The sequence below is a fragment of the Tiliqua scincoides genome, chromosome 3 (genome assembly GCF_035046505.1).
Source record: "Tiliqua scincoides isolate rTilSci1 chromosome 3, rTilSci1.hap2, whole genome shotgun sequence".
Lineage (NCBI taxonomy): Eukaryota > Metazoa > Chordata > Lepidosauria > Squamata > Scincidae > Tiliqua > Tiliqua scincoides.
This window is the reverse complement of record NC_089823.1, coordinates 214,916,545-214,940,248: the sequence shown is the minus strand read 5'-3', so window position 1 is coordinate 214,940,248 and position 23,704 is coordinate 214,916,545. Positions and strand designations below refer to the sequence as shown.

The 23,704-nt window shown below is 45.9% G+C and overlaps 1 protein-coding gene and 1 pseudogene across 1 annotated transcript; both read right to left on the bottom strand.

The window, feature by feature from the left end:
• Window positions 1–615: 615 nt before the first annotated feature.
• On the bottom strand, window positions 616–23,466 carry AADAC (arylacetamide deacetylase). The gene is made up of 5 exons (XM_066621897.1): window positions 23,329–23,466; window positions 7,306–7,528; window positions 4,601–4,670; window positions 2,461–2,632; window positions 616–1,224 (listed from the first exon to the last, which is right to left on the bottom strand). The coding sequence occupies exons 1-5, from the start codon at window positions 23,464–23,466 to the stop codon at window positions 616–618; spliced, it is 1,212 nt and encodes a 403-aa protein (XP_066477994.1).
• LOC136647213 (5S ribosomal RNA) lies at window positions 18,789–18,905 on the bottom strand (annotated as a pseudogene).
• Window positions 23,467–23,704: the final 238 nt, after the last annotated feature.

Genomic DNA, 23,704 nt, shown 5'->3' with positions numbered 1-23,704 from the left:
CCCCTTTCCCCGAGCTGAGTCGCAAATGGCCCCAATCCCACATTGGATGCGGGGCACGTCAGCTGGCCTCCCCATTCTGGCGCAGGTTAGGATTGGGCTGATAGTATTATAAGGATGAACTGAGGAATAGGCACTCCTTGATTAAGACAGCATAATGTAACGTTGTCTGCAAAAGCGCATTCTGGAAAGATGGACAACGGCAGGTGAAGGGGCACTTCAACTACTAAATGCAGTAGTTCGAGAAATGAAACTGCAGTCAACAAGGGTGATCAGAGATTCTATAAGCAACTGATCAAAAGGCCACTTAGTACAGCCAGGCTAAATCGCATACCAGTGAAATAAGTCACTGGACCTCAAACAAGGTAGAACAGCATATAGATCCAACTCAGCTCTTTCACACCTGGAACTCAGCAAGTGTTGATTTCAGTGTCTTAAGAACAAAGTGATGAAGATAAAACATTTGGTCTTGTCCAAGCAGAAGAAGGAAAGGATTCTATAACAATTACAATATTCACAGAATTACAAAGTCATTCACAGAAAAAATAATTTCTTCCTTGTAAAACAGTATAAAGCCTAATAATCAGAGTTGAAGATGTTCCATAGGCACCGTTCCCTTTATAGGTTTTTATTTAACCACTCAATGTAGTCATTTACCATCCTCTGTCCCACAGTGAGGATCATTGGGCTTGTAGAAAACATCATAGCCCCATGAACTGCATCATCAACATGGGCATGTATAACTGGAACTCCTACCTCTCTAAGTCTCGAAACATACATTATTCCATCATCCCTCAAGACATCATGCTGACATGTGACAACGTATGTAAGAGGTAAGCCACGCAACTTGTTGTCATCAACCAATAGCGGTGCTGCCCTGGGGTCCAGGAACCCTGGGTATTTCTGTCCAACTGTGGAGCTCCCTACTGTTGGGCTGGTATAGGTATGCCCTTTTTTAAACGTTTCAGGTAGCCAGTGACTCCAGTTTACAAACTTAAACAAATAACTTAACTCCGCAGGAACGTGTTGGTTGGTTTCCATGGCTTCATTTAGAGATGTGTCAGTAGTAAAGTATTCACTCCAGAATCTGAGCATTAAGGTCTTGGGCAAAACTGGCATATTTGCATTATCTTGATAGGAAGGTAAATTCAGATCAATGGTCTGAAGAGCAGGGTAAATTAAAATTTGGATCTTCAATTTAACTTTGACATCAGGGTCATCTAAAAGCTAAACGAACACAGAAAAAAATATGTAATTGATGATACTCATGATAGCCTGGTTCAAAATCTTATCAGAAAACATGTTTAATAGCTTACAGTTAAGGCAATAAAGAGGGAATTTGACCCCACAGATTTAAACATTGCCTGCCTTTAAAAATAACAAGCAATCACATACACATCACCTCTGACATTAATATCTTCCATTGAAGAAGTTTGATTTTTTTTTAAAATCCATCATTCACCACATTTCCTTAAAGAAGTATGAATAGTGGCCAAGTACATGCTCAAATATTATTTTGATATAGGCTCAAATACTCTTTAACCTCAGCAGAATATATGATACCTGATTCTAAGCATCAGAAGATCAGATGTGTTCAGTAAAACCAACTTACAGTAAATGTTTCAGACTAAGGCTGCAATTCTAACTTGCGCGGAACAGAAAGGCCAAGGTAGGTGGAGGATGGAGTGCAACTTAGAGCATGTTTGTCCCCTTACCCCAGTTTGCGAGCCATCCGCCCCATGGGGCTACTCTGATCTGTGCCAGCGAAATCGCTGGCGCAGATCTGAGCAGCCCAGTGTGCCAGGAGGGGGTTAGAATCCAGCCTAAATTGCCCAAGCTGGTCCAACCACCCTCCTAGCCCCAATTCACCCACCAGTCTGCCTTCCCACTCTATCTTCCGACCCACCCAAAATGTCCCTAGTCTGCCCTCCCGCCATCCTGTCCCACCCCTGCACCAGTCTGCTTGTACAAAGTGATTTTTACAACAATGAAAACAGAATCATAACCGCATCATAAAACTATAAACTCATACATGAAATAGAGGCTGAAATGAGTCCAGGAATCATCATCCTGATGGCAAACTTTTTGGGCTCAGTGTGTCAAAAATTCAAAAAAAATTCTAACTTGCTGGTGTGTCAACCCCCTCCCCCAGGACAAAAGAGAAACAATTCTTTACATATTCATTTATTTAAAAAAAAAATACAGACCAATCATATGTGGTGATATGTATTATATAAAGAAATGTCCAATGTCTGCAAAAATGAAATAGGAATAAAACACTCAGTTGTTGGTTGGGTGTTGGGGAATGCTGGCGTGTCACCCAAAACATTGTGTGTGTCACCTTTGACATGCATGTTATAGGTTCGCCATCAGCGTCCTAATGTGACAGGTGTCATGACGGCCTCAGACAGTAGAGATCCAAAGATATAATGAAGATTCAAATGTGGCCACAGGACTGCTTACCTGCTGTGCTACTGCAGCAGCTAAGTTCCCTCCTGCGCTGTCTCCTGCAATGCAAACCCTGCTTGAATCTACATTGTATTGCTCAAGGGTCTTGGTTTGCAGGAAGTACTTCGTAACTGTGTACACATCTTCAAACTGAGCTGGAAAATGATGTTTAGGGGCCAATCTGTACCTTTGAGGAAATATTTTTTTTAAAAGTCATTACTATTAAGCATAGTTGCTGCAGGAGCAAAACAAAATAAAACGTCACCTAATTTATTTCATTGATGCATTTCGATTCCATGGATTTTGAATTGATTTCAATCTTACCATTAACTGAATATTCTTTCACAAGACAATGCAATCCCTACAAAACACATCAATTTATTTGCAGCCCAATCATATTGGGCAGCCCCACTGGTGGAATGTGTGTTCCACCAATGGTGGCTGTTGCAAAGCAGCCAGAAAGCATCCTCCATCAGTGAGCAGGGTAGCATGCTGCTGGAGAACCAGCAGATAGGCTGGAGCCTTCCCACCTGCACTGGATCGCTGGCCACCCACAGAAGCAGGTAAGCCAGCAGGGGGAGGAAGGATGGACAGGGGTGGATAGAATGGGGGGTTGGGAGGGGGCAGGAACAGGGGTGGGATGGCTATAGGAGGGAGTGCCTACTGTTAGCCAAGCAGAAGTAGGTTCTGTAGCTCCATCTTGTTGGGATCATTACAAAAAGGTATTGAGAACAGCTCAATTATATTATATTATGCTGTTGTACAAATCAATGGTAAGGCCACACCTGGAGTATTACGTCCAGTTCTGGTTGCCACATCTCATAAGAACATAAGAACAGCCCCACTGGATCAGGCCATAGGCCCATCTAGTCCAGCTTCCTGTATCTCACAGCGGCCCACCAAATGCCCCAGGGAGCACACCAGAAAACAAGAGACCTCATCCTGGTGCTCTCCCCTACATCTGGCATTCTGACTTAACCCATTCCTAAAATCAGGAGGTTGCGCATACTCATCATGGCTTGTACCCCATAATGGATTTTTCCTCCAGAAACTTGTCCAATCCTCTTTTAAAGGCGTCTAGGCTAGACGCCAGCACCACATCCTGTGGCAAGGAGTTCCACAGACCCACCACACGCTGAGTAAAGAAATATTTTCTTTTGTCTGTCCTAACCCGCCCAACACTCAATTTTAGTGGATGCCCCCTGGTTCTGGTATTATGTGAGAGTGTAAAGAGCATCTTCCTATCCACTCTGTCCATCCCCTGCATAATTTTGTATGTCTCAATCATGTCCCCCCTAACAGATCTCCAAAAGGAAATCGTGGAAATGGAAAAGATGCAAAGGAGAGCAAAAAAAGGAGGTCTGTGGAACTCCTTGCCACAGGATGTGGTGATGGCATCTGGCGTAGATGCCTTTAAAAGGGGATTGGACAAATTTCTGGAGGAAAAATCCATTATGAGTTACAAGCCATGATGTATGTATAACCTCCTGATTTTAGAAAGCGCTATGTCAGATGCCAGATGCAAGGGAGGGCACCAGGATGAAGGTCTCTTGTTATCTGGTGTGCTCCCTGGGGCATTTGGTGGGCCGCTGTGAGATACAGGAAGCTGGACTAGATGGGCCTTTGGCCTGATCCAGTGGGGCTGTTCTTATGTTCTTAGGTTGTTCTTAATCTTACAATCTCTTATGAATGAGAGTGTTACATGCAAACCATGAATTAGTTGTCTGGTGTAAGGAAAGAACAGCAATAAAGAGACTAAGCTTGTCAGTACCTCCTACCTACCCACCTAGAACCTTTCAAGGGAATGGTGAAACATTTATTTTGGCATATGCCTAGTTAGAATTGCCAATCCAATAAGCATGTAATCCATCATTTGATGTAGTCAAGGAGTTTAACTATAAAGAACTGGAATGAAGAGACTGACCATGTCAGTACCTATTTACCCATCCACCTAGAATATTTCAAGGGATTAGTAAAGTACACTTAAGTTCATTGAAAACAATGCACTTAGCATGCCCAACCATGTGTTGGATTGTTGCCATCATGCTTAGTTTTCTTTCTAACCAATCACTGTTAATCATATGCACGCCAACTTCAATTAAACCAAAATGAACAAAGATTCAGCAGAATTTCAGTCTGAATCAGCCAGCCTTACTCAATTGATACGACAACGGCATTTAGTCTCTCTGAAGTCCACCTCGACACATGATCATAGGGCTTCATGGCTGCAAAGAAAAAATTACAAATGGATCAGAACAACAATGCACTTCATCCAGAAGGGAATAACATAACAAACCAATGACCCACTTATGTCACCTAGGTAGCTTTAGGATCCTGACTAATACGCTTATGCCATAATGGATCTTACAATGATATTACACTGATTTAGGGCGCAATCCTACCCTGCGCTGGAACAGGCAAGCCAAGAGGCTTGCACTGTATCTAGTGCAGGATAGGGGCTCAAGGCGGTTCAGCCAGAGGCAAGGAGAAAATTTTCCCCTTACCCCTGGGTGAGGCACCCTGGCCAATGGGTCTCCTCAGACTTGCACCACCTCCAGAGGTGGCACAAGTCCGAGAAGAGCGGAGCGACTTCATGCCACTCCAAACTCTCCGGGAACAAGGGTTGGGATCCAGCATAAGTGCTGTATCCCAGCCCCATGTCCTGCTCCCCACCTACCTGCCCCTGAGGCTGCCCACTGTCTGCCCTCCCCCCACCCAGGAACACCTCCCTCCCACCTCCTCCCCACCCACTCCAGAGGCTTGCGTCAGCTCAAGTAGGCCAACGCAAACCTTGCTGAGGAAACCAGCATGAAGGCTTGTGTCAGCCTCCACAGGTTAGCGCACCTCTGTGCGCCGGCATGGCTTCCTCCCAAGGAAGCCTTGCAACACATTTGCGACCCTCCAGTGCTCGCCCATGGGCGCCTCTGGATTGCGCTCTTACAGTCCAAGCCTATGCATACCTACTCAGATGTAAATCCCATTATAGTCAATAAGGCTTGCTCCCAGGTAACTGCGGATAGGATTGCAGCCTTAGGGCCCAATCCTAAAGACTCAGTGCCAGCCCTTCACCGGTTCTGAGTGTTGCAAACATGGTGTAAGGCACACCTGCAAGACTCACCACTGGGTCAGCACTGGTGCCGGCTCAGCGCCAGTTCACGCTGAGCCAATGCCAGCCAGAGGCCCATCGCACGCTCCCTGAAGCTATTCCCTTGTTCTGGGCAGTGGAAAGGTGAGTGGGAGCAGGGGGGTGTTCCAGGGTGTGGGGAGGGAGCCGGGTGGGAGGGGGGCAGGACCGGTGAAACTCTGCTTGGTCCACAACCCCTTGTCAGGCCTCCTGGTCTAACACAGAGGCACTCTACTCTGTGCCGGCTAAATAGCTGGCACAGACTTGGGTAGCCCCATTGCGGAGTCTTCTCCCTTACCTGGGGGAAGGGGACAAATGTGGTGGCTGCTCGGTGAGCACTGGATGCAGCAGCAGCCATTTCGGTACCACTGCTTCTCTGGGCACTGGATAGCTCAGGATTGGACTGCCCATGGGCCACGGGTGGATGGAACCAGTAGATTGCTTTGCCCAATATGCTTTTGGGCATATTGGTCTTGTGACCTCAAAGGAATATTCCCCCACAATATATCTAAGAACTTAACTCCATATTTCCCTTATAGATTTTGGGCCAAATGTCAAGTTTTTGGGTGCAAACCTAACCCACTTTCAAGCACTGGCATAGCTGTGCTAGTGGGATGCGTGCTGCATCCTGGAGTTGGGTGGCATTCACAGAGGCCTCCTCAAAGTAAGGGAATGTTTGTTCCCTTACCTCGGAGCTGCATTGCCCTGATGTCAGTGCTGGAAAATGGGTTAAGATTGCGACCTTAGTTGTATATTGTCATTTCTCCTATCTATTCATAAGCAGTAAAGCTGAGAGGGTGTCATTTCAGCAGTTTTTGTGGTGGAGGACACAATGAACTAAACTGTTGGCAACCTTCAGTCTCGAAAGACTATGGTATAGCGCTCTGAATGGTGGTTCTGGAACAGCATCTAGTGTGGCTGAAAAGGCCAATTCGGGAGTGACAATCCCTTCCGCACTGGGAGCAAGTGCAGTCTGTCCCTGGTCTGTCTCCCTGGCTATAGGCCTTCCTTCTTTGCCTCTTAGCCTCAGACTGTTGGCCAAGTGTCTCTTCAAACTGGGAAAGGCCATGCTGCACAGCCTGCCTCCAAGCAGGCCGCTCAGAGGCCAGGGTTTCCCACCTGTTGAGGTCCACTCCTAAGGCCTTCAGATCCCTCTTGCAGATGTCCTTGTATCGCAGCTGTGGTCTACCTGTAGGGCGCTTTCCTTGCACGAGTTCTCCATAGAGGAGATCCTTTGGGATCTGGCCATCATCCATTCTCACAACATGACCGAACCAACGCAATGGGGTGAAGGTAATACCTTACCAGCAATACCAGTTGTGCTCTTTCTAGCAGCTACCAGAATCACACCTCAAAGTGATGATACTTGATGAAGTACTGTCATTCCTAGATGTGTTTGTAGTGTCACAATGTTGCTAGGGTAAATTTTGCCCCCTTTCATGGTTCAAACTAAAAGTTATCAGATGGAATGTTTGTTCCTACTTTAGTTATAGGTATCCAATTTTTTTCCCCTAGCAGTGACTAATAGATGCCATACTGTATCACACTGTACCTCAGTGAAAACCCTATGACAGTGTTTATCAACATTTGTCGTATGCCAAGCGGCGGGTCCTGCAAGTACCACCAGACACCACCTCAAGTACCAAAGGTGGTACCCATACCACTGGTTGGGAAACACTGCCATGTGATGTAATAAAAATACGCATTTTTTTTCACATTAATGGAAACAAGCTTACCTGCCGATCCCACACACCAGCCACCCCCATGAATGTAAACCACTGCCCTTTTGGGGGTATCGGGATGCTCTTTAGGGACATACAAACGAACTGGTACTCCATCAAATTCTGTATCCGTCACAGTGACATTTTCATCTGATGCTGGTGCTGCATATTCCATAACTGTGATGACTGCTATCACGTCCATGTAGTGTGCAAGGCCTAGAGTCTCAGCCAGTGCAGCCTACAAAACAACAAGGATATGAATGTCAGTGTATTATGCAAAATGCAAGCAGCACTTTGACAGCCTACGCTCATCAGTGCCTGTTTTCATTTCCTTTTCAATAAACAGTGATCCAGCACATGATCTTCATCCTCAATCAATTCTATTCGTTCTGTGTTCCCTTTATATCTGAGCAGTGAGACCTTCCGGAGGCAGCACAACAAAGTTTAGTTTCCTTTTGCGTGAAAGAGCATAATTACATAAGAACAGCCCCACTGGATCAGGCCATAGGCCCATCTAGTCCAGCTTCCTGTATCTCACAGCAGCCCACCAAATGCCCCAGGGAGCACACCAGATAACAAGTGACCTCATCCTGGTGCCCTCCCTTGCATCTGGCATTCTGACATAACCCATTTCTAAAATCAGGAGGTTGCGCATACACATCATGGCTTGTACCCCGTAATGGATTTTTCCTCCAGAAACTTGGCCAATTCCCTTTTAAAGGCGTCCAGGCTAGATGCCATCACCACATCCTGTGGCAAGGAGTTCCACAGACCAACCACACGCTGAGTAAAGAAATATTTTCTTTTGTCTGTTTTAACTCTCCCAACACTCAATTTTAGTGGATGTCCCCTGGTTCTGGTGTTATGTGAGAGCACTGGAGACTTACGGCACTTTTTAATATCCATTTATTTACAAAGACATAAATTAAATGCAGAGGAGCAAACAGGCACTGAGTCTATAAAGCAGCATCAGTTGCCCCCATCTGCCCACAGGGCCAGCCTAGAATGATGCCAAGGAGTCTACATGGCATGCTATTGGCCAACCTGGAAAAATTGTTACTTACCTCTTTGTAGACTACCTGGTCCCCAACAGGTCACCTCAGAACAGCAATTTTGTTGGCATAGATTCAAGCAGCCATTAGGGGTGGGTCGGAAAGGGGGATAAGATCCGACATGTGTGGCTGCTACTAAGATCTACCTTGCCATGCCAGGGGCCCTCAGGATACAATGGCAGGTTGCAAGATCCTCCATCATACCAGTTTTTTCTCTGTCTGTCTTCACAACATAGACCCCATTCAGTAGGTGTGCCCTAGTTTGCCACAGGGTCTAGATATCAGGGGCCATTCAAGAAGCATCTTCCAGGCACTGATGCCCACTGAAGAAGCATTGCCTGATCATGGCAGGCCATCAGCATACACTTGAACCTACAAAATACAGCTATTACACTGTAGACCTTGTAATGTGTTTATCACGTTGCACCTCGTTGCCTATTTTTTCTTATCTTAGCTACAGCAGCTAAGATCACTTCCACACTTAGTGCTAAAAAGCATATTTGAGCCTTCTTCTTTTTTGTGCTCTGAGTGAATATTGCTAAGGGTCAAGCACAAAAAAAGAATAGCAGGTAAGGTCCGTATTACAATTACTGTACATCATAATTGAATGAGAAGGATTAACCCAAGGGAGGCAACTGAATCCAAGGGAGCTGAAACTGAATCCTAGCCCAGCCTAACTAGTAGAGAGTTACACAGTATCTGTAAGTTAAGTTAATGATATATACTGAAAAATGCCCCTGATTCTTTCTCACAGATGGAATGTGTGCAAAGGATGGCTTGTACGGTATAAAGTGAAATATGCCTCTTTCTTTTGTATCTGAACTTTGCACAGTCAAAGCATTTGTACTTTGACATATAAATGTACTTTAAATACTGTATATTATTATATTTGCAGAGTCCTTGTCATTGACTGTCAGGCTACCCTGGGAAGATCTTGCCTTCCTCAGAATGGTAAACCAACAACAACACTTGATTCCACCCAATAAAAATGATCATCCACTTCGTATACTAAATGTAGTTCGATCAAGAAACTGGATCCTATACTGCTGATCTCTTCTCAACATCATGGATAAAATTTCAGTTCAAGCCTTTACTGGTTTTGTTTCATCTTTAATGTCCTATATATCCTGAGATCAGAGCTTCTAAAGAACTGCCTCTCCATGTACTTGAGAACTTGATTCATCACCTGCAGCTCTTCTCTGGGTCCCTCCACCACAGCAGGTTAGTATTAGCTATATGATTTTTTTTTTACTGTGGCATCTGGGAGGTATGCCTGGCTCAAGCTGTTTAAGACAGCAAAAACAGCCCTTTTTTGCAAATTCCTATTGAAGGGAGGAGAATTTACAGGTGACTGGAGCTGGATTCCAGGAATCCAGTGTGAGAGTGTGGTTAGAATGCTGGACTGGAAACTGGGATATCTGCTTCTGAGTCCCCATCAACCATGAAGCTGACTGGGTGATTGTCGGTCAATCACTTTCTCTCAGTCTAGCTCACAGGATTGTTGTGAGGATGGGGGAGGGTGTAAAACACTGCACTGCTTTGAGGACAGGCTATAAATACAACAGTTGAAACTGTTGCCTACAATGAACCAAACTTTGGGGCAAAGTTTGTATATCCACCCCAGCTGCCCAGTTCATTCCTCGCCCCTCAACAAAATTTGCCAAAATCGCATTTATTTGGGGCAGTACTATTGTGAACAGATTTTGCTTTGATGATAGCTAAATGTTAGGGAACTTATCTCCTACAGTCATTTTCCAATCATAAATCATATATACTCTGTTACTCTAATGCAGATACAGGGCAAAGGGAATTTTTAAAAAATCATCACTCATAGGTCAGGCCATCAAGCAGATATGGCAAACCGCCATGCTCTCAGAAAGAAAGCAAAATTGGATATGCTATAATATGTCATTGTTGAGGAGTTTCTAACATGCTGTATTTATGATCCCAGCCTCTCAGAAGGGATTCCAAATACAGCCAAGAGCTTCAGAAACCTTGCAGAAACAGCAAGACTGGTGGTGGATCTGGCTTTTAGGGTTCCAGAGGCCTGAGGGAGACCAAGGTCTGCTCTGACCTTCCCAATCTATCTTCTGCCCAGGTCCTTCCACCTCAGATTGAGGGAGTTTTGGTCCAGAAGACATGCCAGCGTGATAGGGTTATTTTGGTTATAACATTTGATAAAACAGAGACATTTCACTACAGTTTGTTTCACTGCATTCTGCATGAAATTATGCATCAAATGATATATAGTATGATGGTATTATTTGAAAATACCAAGATTTTAAAAATTTTGGTCACTAGTGATGTCAACCCCCCCCCATGGCATCACCTACAATGCCACTGACCACACATACAAAACGATCACTGACTTCAGACTTTGAAGTACCTGCTAATGGACCTTACAAGAAAAAAAACATAGGATTTAGAAGTGTGTGTGTGTTTGCATGACAAGGAATGCATCACAGAAAACATCCAACTTTGATGTGGTAAATACACACTGAGACCCACCGCTTGTCATGAGCTATTTCATTCCCAGAAATAGAATGACATTACCAGGAACTGCAGAAAAAAGGTAAAGGTTCCCCCTGGCATTAAGCCTAGTCGTGTCCGACTCTAGGGGTGGTGCTCATCTCTGTTTCTAAACCAAAGAGCCGGCATTTGTCCATAGACAGTTTTTGTGGACAAGCAACGGGAGCTCACCCCTTCACACGGATTCAAACTGCCAACCTTGTGGTCAACAGGCTCGGCAGCTCAGCCGTTTAACCCGCCACGCCATCACATTCCCAAGAACTGCACAGTAGATACTTAAAAGATTTACCATGTGGTGTGTGCCAGGGATGCAAACTCAAGTCAGGTGACTCAAGTTTGAGGCGCAAAAATGTGCGCTTTTCGGTGACTTGTGGACACTTGAGTTGCACGCCGTGGAAGACTCGGGAAAAACAATCAAGTCAAGGGCCCCTGACTCAGCACTCAGTTCCCACGCATGCAGACTTGAGTCTGCCTTTGTCTGGGTGTGCTTACTTACTTTTTGGGGGGCCCCATGAAAAACCTCATGGGGCCAGCATTCAGACCAGGTGAGTAGCAGGGAGGTTCCAGCCAGGAGGCAGGGAAGGGTCAAAGTTTTGTTTTTGCATTGAGCAGGATGTGGGGGGAAGCAAGAGCAGGCTCTCTTGTTCATCTTTGAAGAAACCGATGATCACTGGATGAAGCATGGGCGGTGTTATTTTTTTTTCCTCTGGATGAGGTAGGGCAGAAGGCAGTGCCAAAGGGGTTCTTGCCTTATGATTGGCTGGAGAAGCCCAGGGAGGGGGAGAGAGGCAGTTCATAGCAATCATGCTTGCCAACCACATGGTGTGACTCTTGTGTGCTCTGTAGTTACTTGGGAGGAGGGAGTCTCATTGAATGACCAGTGAGTGGGACTGTTTCTGAGTACAGCTGCCAAGGATTGGGTTGTCCTGGTAAGTCTTACAGCTGCTGCACATGACCCTCCTCCCTCTTGCTTTTGTCCCCACTCTCTCATAGTCCATCCCACCCCCTCCTGTCTTGTTTACAGATGGAATGGGGTCAGCAGGGGCGTGGATAAAGAGAGCTCTGACTACTTAATTAATGCTAATTAAGTAGTCAGAGCTCTTGAGTGCCTTTGAGTGCCTGCCTGTGCTGGAAGAGCTTGACAGTGAACCAACCCTAGAAGAACTTCACGTGGCCCTGGACTCCCTTGCCTTTGGCAAGGCACCTGGAAAAGACAGCATCCCTGCTGAAGTCCTAAAATGCTGCAAAGAGATCATTGTCACTGAGCTGCATGAAATCGTCTGTCTCTGCTGGAGAGAAGGTGGAGTACCTCAAGACATGAGGGATGCAAACATCATCACGCTGTACAAGAACAAAGGTGACAGGGGTGACTGCAACAACTACCGTGGCATCTCTCTCCTTAGCGTTGTAGGAAAGCTGTTTGCCCGAGTTGCGCTAAAGAGGCTCCAGGTACTTGCAGAGAGCGTCTATTCAGAATCGCAGTGTGGATTCTGAGCCAACAGGTCCACCACTGATATGGTATTCTCCCTTAGACAACTGCAGGAGAAATGCAGGGAACAACGACAGCCACTCTTTATAGCCTTCATAGATCCCACAAAGGCTTTCGACCTGGTCAGCAGAGACGGCCTCTTCAAGATTCTCCCCAAGATCGGATGTCCACCCAGGCTCCTCAGCATCATCAGATCTTTCCACAAGGACATGAAGGGCACTGTTGTCTTCGATGGCTCCACATCAGACCCTTTTGACATCCAAAGCGGAGTGAAGCAGGGCTGTGTTCTTGCGCCAACCTTGTTTGGGATTTTCTTCGCTGTCCTGCTGAAGCAGGCCTTTGGAACTGCAACAGAAGGCATCTATCTCCGGACCAGATCAGACGGAAAGCTCTTCAACCTCTCCAGACTGAGAGCAAAATCCAAAGTCCAGCTGAAATGTCTGCATGACTTCCTCTTTGCCGACGATGCAGCTGTCACTACCCACTCTGCCAAAGATCTCCAGCAGCTCATGGATCATTTTAGCAAGGCCTGCCAAGATTTTGGACTGACAATCAGCCTGAAGAAAACACAGGTCATGGTTCAGGATGTGGACTCACCTCCCTGCATTACAATCTCTGCACATGAACTGGAGGTTGTCCATGACTTTGTGTACCTTGGCTCAACGATCTCCGACACTCTTTCTCTCGATACCGAGCTAAACAAACGCATCGGTAAAGCAGCTACCACATTTTCCAGACTCACAAAGAGAGTCTGGTCCAACAAGAAGCTGACGGAACATACCAAGATCCAGGTCTACAGAGCTTGCGTCCTGAGTACACTTCTGTACTGCAGCGAATCATGGACTCTTCACTCACAACAGGAGAGGAAACTGAACACTTTCCAAATGCACTGCCTCCGATGCATCCTCGGCATCACCTGGCAGGACAAAGTTCCAAACAACACAGTCCTGGAACGTGCTGGAATCCCTAGCATGTATTCACTGCTGAAACAGAGACGCCTGCGTTGGCTCGGTCATGTCGTGAGAATGGATGATGGCCGGATCCCAAAGGATCTCCTCTATGGAGAACTCGCGCAAGGAAAGCGCCCTACAGGTAGACCACAGCTGCGATACAAGGACATCTGCAAGAGGGATCTGAAGGCCTTAGGGATGGACCTCAACAAGTGGGAAACCCTGGCCTCTGAGCGGCCCGCTTGGAGGCAGGCTGTGCAGCATGGCCTTTCCCAGTTTGAAGAGACACTTTGCCAACAGTCTGAGGCTAAGAGGCAAAGAAGGAAGGCCCATAGCCAGGGAGACAGACCAGGGACAGACTGCACTTGCTCCCGGTGTGGAAGAGATTGTCACTCCCGGATTGGCCTTTTCAGCCACACTAGACGCTGTGCCAGAACCACCTTTCAGAGCACGATACCATAGTCTTTCAAGACTGAAGGTTGCCAATACAATAGTCAGAGCTCTCTTTAGCCTTTATTCTTTATCTTTATTCTAATTAATTAAGGCTAATTAATTAATGCTAATTAATTTAAATGCTTGTTGCATCTCATTGTTCTGACTTCTAGAAACTAGAGCAGGGGTGTTCAAACTTTTTGGCAAGAGGGCCACATCATCTCTCTGACACTGTGTCAGGGGCCATGAAAAAAATGAATTAATTTACATTTAAAATGTGAGTAAATTTACAAAAATGAATATATTAGAGATGGAATGAATGATGGTCTTGCAATAGCTCAAGGCCTATAAAAGGTCTTGCACAAAGCAAGGCCGGCCTTTCCTTCACTGCCGCTGCTGCATCACAAATGTGAAACAGCAAGCAGTGGAGGGAGCCCTCATCCCACAGCTCAAGCAAGAGGTCGAACCGTCACCCTCATGCAGAGAGCACTCGTGTTCGGCAAGCATGGGCTCCAGGAAGTCTCTGGTGGGCCAGAGTCTCATTGGAGACTGGGGGCTCCACGCAGGCCGCATTGGGAGTCCCTGAGGGCCGCAAGTGGTCCCCGGGCCGGGGTTGGGGCATCTCTGGGTTAAAAGAACAAGAGCACAATGAGTTGGAGCTGAGATTTGATTGACATGCAGCAGAATAAAGTGGTTCTGCAGCCTGGAGACTGCACCCTTCCAGGTAACAGGCAGAGTATGACCTTCTTTTGCAATGCAATCCTATGCATGTTTACTTGGAAGCAAGTCCCTCTGTAGAGCTTACTTCCAGTAGCGTGTGCATAGCAGTGCAGCCTTAATATTCACCTGCATAGAAAGCAAAAGACAATAAAACACTGAGCAGGAGGAAACAATTTGGCAGAGAAAGAGACGCCTCTTTTGCAAACAATCTATATGCCTTTGCTATTATATACACGCAAACCAACATGACCCTTTCTTTGCACACAAACTGTAAAATGTTTTTTTAAAATCATTTTTACTCTAAAAGTAGCATATAAAAGATCTCTTATGATGTGAGTCAGCAGTTTGTTAGCAGAAATCACTCCACCCTTACCAGTGTTGACTATTTAACAGGCTTGGCCCGTTACCATTTTAACAGGCCACTGGGAAACTTCAGAACATTCTAAAAGGCAGCTCTACAGAAGCACCTTTGAGGAGTGCCCCACTGGTGTCCCAATTTCATTCTCACTTATAGATAAAATGCCCAAACCATTGATATTTGTGAGGAGCATTTGAAAATGTTCTGGGGAACATCTGAAAACATGAGTGTAGAAATAATGACATCACATTACAACAGTCAAGTGATCTTTGGATACTGGGATGTTTTAGCAGCCAAGCATACACAGCCAAGTTAGTAATAGCTGAGATCCCATTATAGTGATTGTGTAAAATTGCACAGAGTGTTAAAGAAAGTAAAACATTGCTGTTGAGTCAGAAGAGACACATGGTGCTCGCCCACGGCATGGGTGGTTCACCTCCATCTTTTTTTCTTTCCCTTTCCCTACCAAACTGGATATTTCAGAGTTTGGGAAAGTGAGCACCCATCTTTTACGGAGAGATGGGAAGCCACATCACCTTACCAGAATTGCCCATGGGGAGATTACTCCACTACAGGTCTTTGATGACAAATTACATCTTGCGTACAGGAGAGAAACAGGCAGGCACATATCCTATAGATCACTTACAGAACACTTTACCAGTCCTAACAAGTAGAGCTTATGCTCTAATAAGATTCCATATCCATGTACATGTCAGCTTCTGAAATGTTCTCCGTGTTTGATTTCTCAATTTCATTATTCAAATAGTGATGACTAAAGTTCAGACTTCTTATGCTCACATATTAACATCATCATTGCATACATACACCCCCTCCCTCCAAAATGAAATCCGGGAAAGCAAGAAGAGGGGCTGGACAAAGATTCCCATTCTTTCCCTCTCTGCCTCCCATCCATGCCCCAGGAATGAATGCAACTAAGGGCGCAATCCTAACTGTGCCCCAGGCCAGGCAAATCCCTTGTGCCTGCCCAGGATGGTTGCAAATGTGCTATAAAGCACATTTGCGCCTCCTCAGGAATTGGCTGGGCCAGTGCAGGAACGCATGCTACCCGTGGAGCTTGCATCCAGCCTCCGCACCAACTTGGGAAGGGAAGATTGTATCGCAGAGCTCAGTTGATGCAGGATTCTGGGGAGGGCAGGGAGGAGGTGGGGAGGAGGCAGGAGGGAGGTGTTCTGGGCTGGGGGAGAGCAGGCAGAGGGCAGACCTGGGGTGGGCGGGTGGGGAGCGAGAGGCGGGGCTGGGACCCAGCTGTTATGCTGGATCCCAACCCAGTTCCCCAAGCAGAGCGGAGCAGCTGCAAGCTGCTCCACTCCCCTCGGACTTATGCCACCCCCAGAGGTGGCACAAGTCCGAGAAGACCCGTTGGGGCCATGGTGGCTTACCCAGGGGTAAGGGGAAGCGTCCGACTCCAAGAACAGTGCTCATCTTTTTTGTCTAAGGAGCCTACACAGAGGAAGGGGCAAAGACCAGAACATAGAGATCTTGCCCCTTTCCCTGTACAGGCTTTAATCAAATGAGGAAATGTAGGACCTGGTGGGAACAATCCTGACTTGCTTTAAATGTTTTTGCTTCAATGTTTTATTATATTTTTTGTGAACCACTTTAAGCACCAGAAAAGCGGTGCATAAATCTTTTAAATAAAATCATTACAGAGTAAAGCAAGTCATGAGCTTTACTGAGTGACAGAAGTGAGTCACCTTCTCCACAGCCTGATTCTGTGCCTAATCCTATCCAACTTTCCAGTACTGTTCCTGGATTCCCAGGTGGCAGTTGTGGCTAGGGGGGCCTTTGCTCAGCTTCGGCTGGTGCACCAGCTGCGGTCATACTTGGATCGTGCAGACCTGGCCACGGTGATCCATGCTACGGTGACATCGAGGTTAGATTATTGTAACGTGCTTTATGTGGGGCTGCCCCTGAAGACGGTTCGGAAACTGCAATTAGTGCAGAATGCGGCGGCCCGCGTGGTCACTGGAGCTAGGCAGTCTAACTCTGTCAGCCCGCTTCTCCGGGGGCTACATTGGCTGCCCATTCGTTTCCGGGCCCAATTCAAGGTGCTGGTTTTTGACCTTTAAAGCCCTATACTGCTCTGGGCCAGGTTATCTTAGAGACCGCCTACTTCCACACAATCTGGCTCGTCCCCTTAGGTCATCAGAAAAGGCCTTTTTACAAGTGCCGCCACCTAAGGAGGTACATGGGGCGGCGGCAAGAAATAGGGCCTTCTCAGTAGTGGCACCAACATTATGGATCTCCCTTGACTTGAGAATGGCTCCCTCTTTTGAGACTTTTCGGCGAGGCCTGAAGACCCTTCTGTTTAAACAAGCCTTCTGAGTTCATGGCCTTTTTAACATCTTTTAGTATTTTTTACAGGCCGGATTCCTCTATGATCTGCTGCTTTAAGCTCTTTTTATCTGACTACTGTTTTTATTGTATCTGTTAATGTGTTTTTAATATGTTTTTTATCTGTTGGTTAAATTTTGTTTTAATCTGTTTTTAACATGTTGTAAGCCACCCTGGGTCCCTTTTAAGGAGAAGGGCGGGATATAAATAAAGTTTATTTATTATTATTATTATTATTATTATTATTATTATTACTGTTGCAGCTGCCATGCAGCCCAGCTCCCTTGCCTTGAGAAAGCTTCTGTGACTGTTTCCCATGACAGGATGAAGTGTACACCCATTTGGCATAACAGTATCAGCACCAACTACTGGAAAGTTGGTGAGGATTGGGCCCTGACTTACATAAAACTCAGCTTACATAAAGGTGCTCAGAACAGAACTCTTATGTAAGTCAGGGAGAGCCTGTACACATTTTGATGTAGATGGGGGTTCCAACTGAATGACTTTGCAAAGTGCAATTCAAAGTCTCTAGCAAATTCCTGCATGATGGAAAACTAGCAGGGCTAGGTATTTAACATCATGGATTAGATTCCAGCAGTGCTCTGTGTGGTGCAATCTCATTAGTTGTACAGCCATTGTACTGGCAACTATAGCAGGGCTTTTTTCCAACTCTGGAAGAAGCCACCAGCTCAACCCACTTGGAATCTAGGAAATGTGTGTGCCTTGAAGGTCATTATTTCACACTTAAAATACACAAGAGTATTGATTAGATACAGATCACTAGCAGGTGTTTGCAACTTGTCTCAGGAGCAAGTGGTCATTTTCAGACTTTTGGAAATGCCTGGGGCAACTGGTCTGAAAATTACCACTGCAGATAAGCACTGCAGATAAGATTACCACTGGAGATGAGCAGTAATTGACCCTTCAGCTGACCATACTGACTCAGCACCACAAATCAGCAGCAGGCACTCAGGATGAGTTTAGCCCTTTAAAATTAAAACAAAATAAATCCATGGCCCACACCTGACTCAGTGTTGAGTAAGGTCCGGTTCTTCTGTAATAGCTAGGGAGAAAGGTACTTTCATGCCCAATTGCCTGGTTCAAGGAAATTAGGTAGTGACTCAGGGTCCCAATTCTATCCAATTTTCCAGCACTGATGCAGCCATGCTAATGGGGCATGTGCTACATCCTGCAGTAGGGGGGCAGTCACGGAGGCCCCCTCAAGGTAAGGTAGTATTTGTTCCTTTATCTCGGGACTGCATTGTGGCTACATCAGTGCTGGAAAGTTGGATAGGATTGGGACCTTTGCCTGCAATCCTATGCACACTTTCCTGGGAGTACACCCAACTTAATACAATGAGGCTTACTTCTGAATAGAAATGCATAGGATTGTGTTGTCAGAATCTCAGCAATAATCCATGTCAGGTATGGTCTTTTGTCATGGAGGATGTTATTGCTTCATGTTTTGTTCTTCACCCCCCTAAGCTGAATGACTGAAGAAAGTATAATACGAAGACCTGTGGTGTGATGTGAACAGCATATGATCACTGGTTCCCTTTTGACAGAAGTGGTTGGTTGGTTGGCAACCTTCAGTCTTGGAAGACTATGGTATAAGCCTACAGCACCCAGTATTCCCAGGAGGTCTCCCATCCAAGTACTAACCAGGCCTGACCCTGCTTAGCTTCTGAGATCAGATGAGATCGGGCATGTGCAGGGTAACAGTTGCTGCCAAGTCGCAGCTGCTAAAAAGGGCTGGAAGCTTGGATTTGTATGGAGCTTTCTCCAAGGATTGGGGTTACTCCCAGAGCTCCTGGTGCCTGGGATGCCATATTGTACTATTCTACCCACCAGACAGCAGAATTGAGCACAAAGACCACAGGTAGAGGGTTTCAGAAAATGAGTGACTATCCCTGCCCTGCTCCCAGATAAGTTTGGGAGAAGGAATATAAAGGAACGATGAAAATGAAAGGCCATGTGATAATTAGATACACAGCATCTTGGCAGCATTTTCTTTTCTCACACCTCTTGGTCTGCCCCATACCCCATAGAGTTCCTCCTTATGGCTCTCCCTCCCAAGGTCTGGGCAGAAGCTGCTGAAAGGGCGGTGCTGAAAGAGCCCAGTTATCATTAGCTATGGCTAGAGGAGTTTGTTTCTGACGAGTAACATAGAATTACAGTTTTGGTCTTAGAAAACACAGTGGGCTTACTTCTGAGTAAAATAAATAACACCATTTTCAAACACCTCTAGCTATGGCACTTCTCAAGCAGCTCTGACTACAGTAGTCTATGCCCTAGTTATGTATTGTCTAGATTTTTGTAATGTACTGTACGTGGGGCTGCGCTTGAAGATGATGCAAAAGTTTCAACTGTTGCAGAACACAGTAGCAAAGGGTGCTTACAGACATCTGCTAGGGCTTACAGAAGATGCCTTCTACCAAGTCCAACCTGTGTTCCATTTAGCTCAGTATTGTCTAAATTGATGTCTGACAGCAGAGTTTCAGGCAGGGGTCCTTCTCTGCACTACCCAGAGGTGCCACAGCTGGATCTGGAACCTTCTACATGTGAAGTACGTGCTTTACCACTGTACCCTTTTCTCTAGTTACTTCAAAATCAGCACATTACTTACAAGTTAGGCTCAGCCAGTTTGGGAACAAAGCCAAGTCTATGTAATTAGTTTTTACAACAAGAATGACAAATGTAGCCTCTCCCCTGTAATACAATAACAATCTTATCAAATTCATCACCTGACTCAAAGGAGCAAAGGATTTATTGCCTCACCTTTACCTGAGGAATAAGCCTAAGGAAAAAGTAGAGCCAACAGTCTGGTAGTAACTCTGTGAATACCAACTAGGGCCAAGAGTGGGGCTAAGTATTTGTTTAGTGCTGCCACCTTTTCTGATCTTGTGGAATCAGACTTCGACAGAAAATTAGAAGCGAAGGGGGAAAGCTTCACTTGCTAGTACCAATGTCATATTGCTGTAACAGTCATGGGGGGTAAGGCCAGAAAAAAATATGGTGGCAACACTATATTGAGTAGACAGATTTTCTGTCAATAACGGAAAACAGCACTGCATTTTCCTTCACACAAGCCTTGAAGGTCATACCCTAGCTAGATGTTTCCTTCATCCAGTGGTAACAATAGGGTTTGTGTCAACTGGTGCAGGAAGATAGCATGTCACTCCTATGATGGGCCTCCTCCCATGCAGTGGGTGGGGAAATGTACCATCACCGCATCCCTGCTGGGTTTTTTGCTATAACTTCTGACAGAATAGAGCAGTGATTTTCAACCTTTTTCATCTCACAGCACATTGACAAGGCATTAAAACTGTCAAGGCACACCATCAGGTTTTTGACAATTGACAAGGCACACCATGCTACCAGTGGGAGCTCACATCCCCATTGGCCCTACTAATAAATGACCTTCCCTCAAATTACAGTGGCACACCTTTGAACCAGTCGTAGCACACCAGTGTGCCACGGCACAGTGGTTGAAAATGGCTGGAATAGAGATATTTCAATGTGTTTTGTTTCATTGTACTCTACCTGCAATTACACATTGATTGATATATAATCTGATGGTATTATTCGAAAATACCAAGATTTAAAAATTTTTGGCAAGTGGTGGTGTCACACGCACCCCTGTGCGTGTCACCTGGTGCAGCCCGCACCCCCCCAGTGATGCCACTTCCTTCAGCCACTTCCTGATTCTGTCCCAGAGACTTGTTAGAGGGAACAGTCCTTCTGCAACTTAAATGCTATGTACACAATACTTCCTCCCCCCAACACACACACACACACACACACACACACACACACACACACACACACACACACACACACACACTACAGAAGCTGAGCTTGTCAAAGTCCTCCGTAAAAAGATAGGCGGCTTGTCCTATACTGAAACTGGGCAGTCTTCTGTTTATTTCTTTGGGTTGCCATACATCTTACTGGAAATCAGAGTGGCTCCTGTGTCTTTAATGGAAGAGAGGATTCCGACACATACTCTACTGCTTCTATCTTAGTACCAAAGTAAAAAGCAGATATCAAAGCCCTCTCTTTGACACAACTATTCTAAACACAGGCATCCAGACTCTATGCTAACTTTGGAAATCCCTCCTTCCCCCTCCCACAAGGTAGTTATAGGGCTTCTCCTTTGTTTCTTTTACCATACATCTCCCCCAAACGCCTTTGACACTGTAGCTTCAATGCCACTCCTTTCAATATTATTTGCTGTTCTCTATTCTCAAGATGTGTTTTCATGACCTCCTGAGGCATGGCAAGCACTGCATGCATGGAAGCAATCACATGAAAGCTGACACCCTATGCGCGCACACACACAGAGGAGTAGCCTGGTTTTTTGCATGCCTCAGCAAGTGCTCAGAAAGCTACACTTAAAACAGCTCCTAGCTTTGGATGAAAGTTAGAATGCCAAATAACTACTTGGCCTCCAACTCATGCAAATACAGTTAAGTTCATACTCCAGGATTCCCATGCTTCTGTTACAACTATGGATGGTTTCGGGATGTGGGTGCTGGATCCTCTCTTCTGCACAAGGAAACAACAAAGTTCACAGCTGCAAAGTATCCAACAACTTCCAGGATCCATGAGTACATGCCTGAATCATGATGTCCATGAACTACTAAGCCATGTTTCATTTATCACATAAGATTGATTTTCATAGCCAACACCCGATGATTGGCAACCTTCAGTCTCTAAAGACTATGGTATAAGCCTACAGCACCCGGTATTCCCAGGTGGTCTCCCATCCAAGTACTAACCAGGCCTGATCCTGCTTAGCTTCCAAGATCAGAAAAGATCGGGCATGTGCAGGGTAACAGTGGCTATACCAGAGTTTGGGCCATGACATTCATCAGCTTAACACGTTAAGGCTACAATCCTATACACTTTCCTGGGGGTAAGCCCCACTGAACACAATAGGGCTTACTTCTGAGTAGTCATGCATAGGATTGTTCTGTGAGTCTGATTAGTTTATCTTAATTAATTAGTAGTATGTATGCCTTTCCAGGAGCCACCTTGAGCTTCTGAAAAGATGGGGTGAGAATGCTTTAAATAAATAAAACAATAATGTGCAAAGGCCAGTTCTCACATCATAGTAAGCCCAATCTATGGATTGGGCAGAAAAATCCACTTACACTCTGCCCAATAGATACAACACCCACTAGTGGAGTCTCATACGTTGCACATTAGCAGGGCTACTGTCAAGATTTTAATTACAAATGACACCAAGTTCGGAGGAAAAGTAACCAGACCATTCAGAGAGCTTTACACTCCATCGGCTAAACTTGATTGGTTCTTTCTAGAATTAGCACTTCTTATTTATGGCCACAGCCCTGCAATTTAAATGTTGGCCTGAAACCCTGAATCACAAGAATCCTATTGATTGCAGCTCTTCTAGGGATTTTCTTCTCCTGCCTGGGGGATGCTGATATTTCCCAGACAACTCTGGAATACAGGAATGAGAACAGGCAGCTGCTAGGCTGTAAATTGTAACATGACAAGGAGCTTCTCCTCATTTGTATTCATGGTATATGAAACTCAGTGCCAGGGAGTTTCAGAGAGAGAAAGAGAGATCTTTTCTTCTATAATCCTTTCCCTCTGCTAACAATGTGTTGTAGGACCTGGATTAGTTCATGATCAGCACTCTGTGTTCTCCTAGGAAAAGAAAGCAACAAAGGAAAAACAGAGAACACCTTTGGAATAAAACAGAACTTCCATACACACACACACAGGGTGACCTGATGCAATGGAGGATAGAGTGCCTATACCTTTAACCATGGCACAGAAAAGGGAATTTGGGCAGGGGCAGCTTTTGAAACCCTTCCAAGCTAAGCTGCACCTGCTACAATTCCCTCTTCTGTGCCATGGTTAAAGGTATAGGCACTCTGCCCTCCATTGCATCAGGTCACCCTGTGTGTGACCTGATGCAATGTATAATGCTCAAATTCCCTGTTATAGGCTACAGTCCTCCCCACACTTTCCTGGGAGTAAGCCCCATAGACTGTAACGGGACTTACTTCTGAGTAGACATGACCAGGATTGGGCTCCTGTGCGGTGATTAAAGGCACTCTCTCCTCCATTGTATCTGGTCACCACACGCACACCCTGGAGTAAACAAACCCCTCCACTCACCACATGCTGCAGAGTCCTGAAGCCCACATTGATGAGCATCAGTTTCCAGCGTTCCTCCACATTCTCCGGCAGGGGGCTGTAGACGTAGTAAGCCAGCAGCACCGAGGCGAGCAGGAGGCACAGGGCTTTGTTGGCCATGTCGCCCTCTCTCAACTAGTCCCGTCGGAGCTGCTGCTGCTGCTGCTGCTGCTGCCCGCTTGCCATGCAGCGCCCTCGCCCAGCCTTCCAGGCGACAAGGAGTCAGCTGACAGCTCACACCCAAGAAGTCAGCCCTCCTTTGATCCCTCGGGCGGGGAAAGGGTTAAGTTTCCACTCCGGAGACAACAGCATCGCTCCTTGTGCAAGCGCTGCTCCGCCGCCCCCGACAGGGTTTGGC